Here is a 2728-nt window from a genome sequence, read left to right as displayed (position 1 = left end):
GGGAAATCCTTTAAAACCGAGGATGAGAAGAACTTTTTTCACACAGAGAGTGGTGAATCTCTGGAACTCTCTGCCACAGAGGGTAATCGAGGCCAGTTCATTGGCTATATTTAAGAGGGAGTTAGATGTGGCCCTTGTGGCTAAAGGGATCAGGGGGTATGGAGAGAAGGCAGGTACGGGATACTGAGTTGGATGATCAGCCATGATTATATTGAATGGCGGTGCAGGCTCGAAGGGCCGAATGGCCTCTACTCCTGCACCTATTGTCTATGTTTCTATGTTTCTATGTTTCTACTCTTCCACTTCTCTCCCACTCTCTCCCCTCCCTCCACACTCTTCCCCTCCCTCCCCCCTCCCTCCGTTTGTACGTTCTCCCACGTTACCCCTATGTGGGGTTTCCCCGGCCGACACGAGGGCGAGCCGGGGAAAGGTTGGGCTGCAGGAGGCGCCCCACGGGACACAAAATGGCCGGGCGGGGAGAGGGGAGGGGAGGGCCGGGCGGGAACTCCTTCAGGTCATCGAGCGCGCGCGTTGCCCACCGCACCTTGGACTTTGAACGACGCCGCCAAAAAATGGCAGTGCCGGCAGATATAATATTTGCAAAGATATTTTCACTGTGCCGTCGCATATGTGGTAAATAAATAAAGCCCCGTTCAACAACTGAACGTACCTCCTGCATCAGATCGGCTTGCTCAATGGCCTTCAAGACGTTCTTCTTCGAAGTGTCCTGGATCTCACCCCCCATGATGAACTCATCCAATATGAAGTAGGCCTTCTCAAAGTTGAAGATGATGTCCAACTCGCACACCTGAAAAATGACAAGGGCCCACACAAGGAACTGCAGATGCTGGTTTACAAGTGCTGGAGTAAAAGGTCGGCCCAGCCCATCATCGGCTCTGACCTCCCTTCCATCGAGGGGATCTATCCTCAAAAAGGCTGGCAGTATCATCAAGGACCCACACCATCCTGGCCACACACTCATCTCCCTGCTACCTTCAGGTAGAAGGTACAGGAGCCTGAAGACTGCAACAACCAGGTTCAGGAATAGCTCCTTCCCCACAGGTTCAGGAATAGCTACTTCCCCACAGGTTCAGGAATAGCTCCTTCCCCACAGGTTCAGGAATAGCTCCTTCCCCACAGGTTCAGGAATAGCTGCTTCCCCACAGGTTCAGGAATAGCTGCTTCCTCCCAGGTTCAGGAATAGCTACTTCCCCACAGGTTCAGGAATAGCTGCTTCCCCACAGGTTCAGGAATAGCTGCTTCCCCACAGGTTCAGGAATAGCTACTTCCCCACAGGTTCAGGAATAGCTACTTCCCCACAGGTTCAGGAATAGCTCCTTCCCCACAGGTTCAGGAATAGCTACTTCCCCACAGGTTCAGGAATAGCTCCTTCCCCACAGGTTCAGGAATAGCTCCTTCCCCACAGGTTCAGGAATAGCTGCTTCCCCACAGGTTCAGGAATAGCTACTCCCCCACAGCCATCAGGCTATTAAACTCGGCTCAAACAAAACTCTGAACATTAATAGCCCATTATCTGTTATTTGCACCTTATCAGTTTATTTATTCATGTGTGTGTATATATTTATATCATGGTATATGGACACACTGATCTGTTCTGTAGTCATGCCTACTATGTTCTGTTGTGCTGAAGCAAAGCAAGAATTTCATTGTCCTATACAGGGACACATGACAATAAACTCACTTGTCTTGTCTTGTCCTACTTGGGTGCAATTTGAGCGTCATTTATGCAACATTATTTACACGTCGTGACGCGCACATGGTGCATGGCGCCCCAGGCTTTTGGGATTCACAAAATCTTCGCCCGCCACCTGCGTGACCCGCAAATGACACCCAAATGGGACAGGCCCTTAACTCTGCGGGTCAGGCAGCGTCTTGCTGCTGCTGATGCATACAGATTCCGATCCGGAGCAGAAACAGGCCCTTCGGCCCACTGATTCCAAGCTGTACACTATACACCGATCATCTGTACACTGACACTATCCTACACACACTAGGGATGATTTAGACCAGTCATTCCCAACCTGGGGCCATATGGCAAATTTCAGTGGGAGCCACAGAAATTCTGGGGGGATTTAGGGGGCCGCAGGTTCAATGAAGGGGGCCACTTTTTTTCCACTAATGTCAGGGGGGGGCCACAGAAAAATTAAAGAGCCCAAGGGGGCCATGAACTAAAAAAGATTGGGAACCACTGGTTTAGACAATAGACAATAGGTGCAGGAGTAGAGGCCATTCAGCCCTTCGAGCCAGCACCGCCATTCAATGTGATCAAGGCTGATCATCCCCAATCAGTACCCCGTTCCTGCCTTCTCCCCATATCCCCTGACTATCTTTAAGAGCCCTATCTAGCTCTCTCTGGAAAGCATCCAGAGAACCGGCCTCCACCGCCCTCTGAGGCAGAGAATTCCACAGACTCACCACTCTCTGTGAGAAAAAGTGTTTCCTCGTCTCCGTTCTAAATGGCTCATTCCTTATTCTTAAACTGTTTGTGTGGCCCCTGGTTCTGGACTCCCCCAACATCGGGGAACATGTTTCCTGCCTCTAGCGTGTCCAAACCCTTAACTATCTTACATGTTTCAATTTATTATAATCGTCAAATATCCTTGATTGTCATGCAGACTTTTCAGTCTGAACGAAATTTCAATAATGTATTATTATTAATGCTTAATGTTTTATGTAACATTCCTAACTGTTGTCACTTGCGGGCGGA

The 2728-nt window shown here is 49.7% G+C and overlaps 1 protein-coding gene across 1 annotated transcript in view; it reads right to left on the bottom strand.

Moving 5' to 3' along the window:
• Positions 1 to 385: 385 nt before the first annotated feature.
• The window catches only part of LOC116970082 (AP-1 complex subunit sigma-1A-like), a 13544-nt gene continuing 11201 nt past the window's right edge, over positions 386 to 2728 (bottom strand). Inside the window, exon 3 of the mRNA XM_033016808.1 lies at positions 386 to 808. Within this exon, the coding sequence (XP_032872699.1) occupies positions 386 to 808 (423 nt within the window). The remainder of the gene's footprint in view (positions 809 to 2728) is intronic.

The sequence above is a fragment of the Amblyraja radiata genome, unplaced genomic scaffold, assembly GCF_010909765.2.
Source record: "Amblyraja radiata isolate CabotCenter1 unplaced genomic scaffold, sAmbRad1.1.pri scaffold_512_ctg1, whole genome shotgun sequence".
NCBI lineage: Eukaryota > Metazoa > Chordata > Chondrichthyes > Rajiformes > Rajidae > Amblyraja > Amblyraja radiata.
The sequence above is the reverse complement of the archived record's forward strand: the minus strand, read 5'-3'. Positions and strand labels throughout refer to the sequence as shown.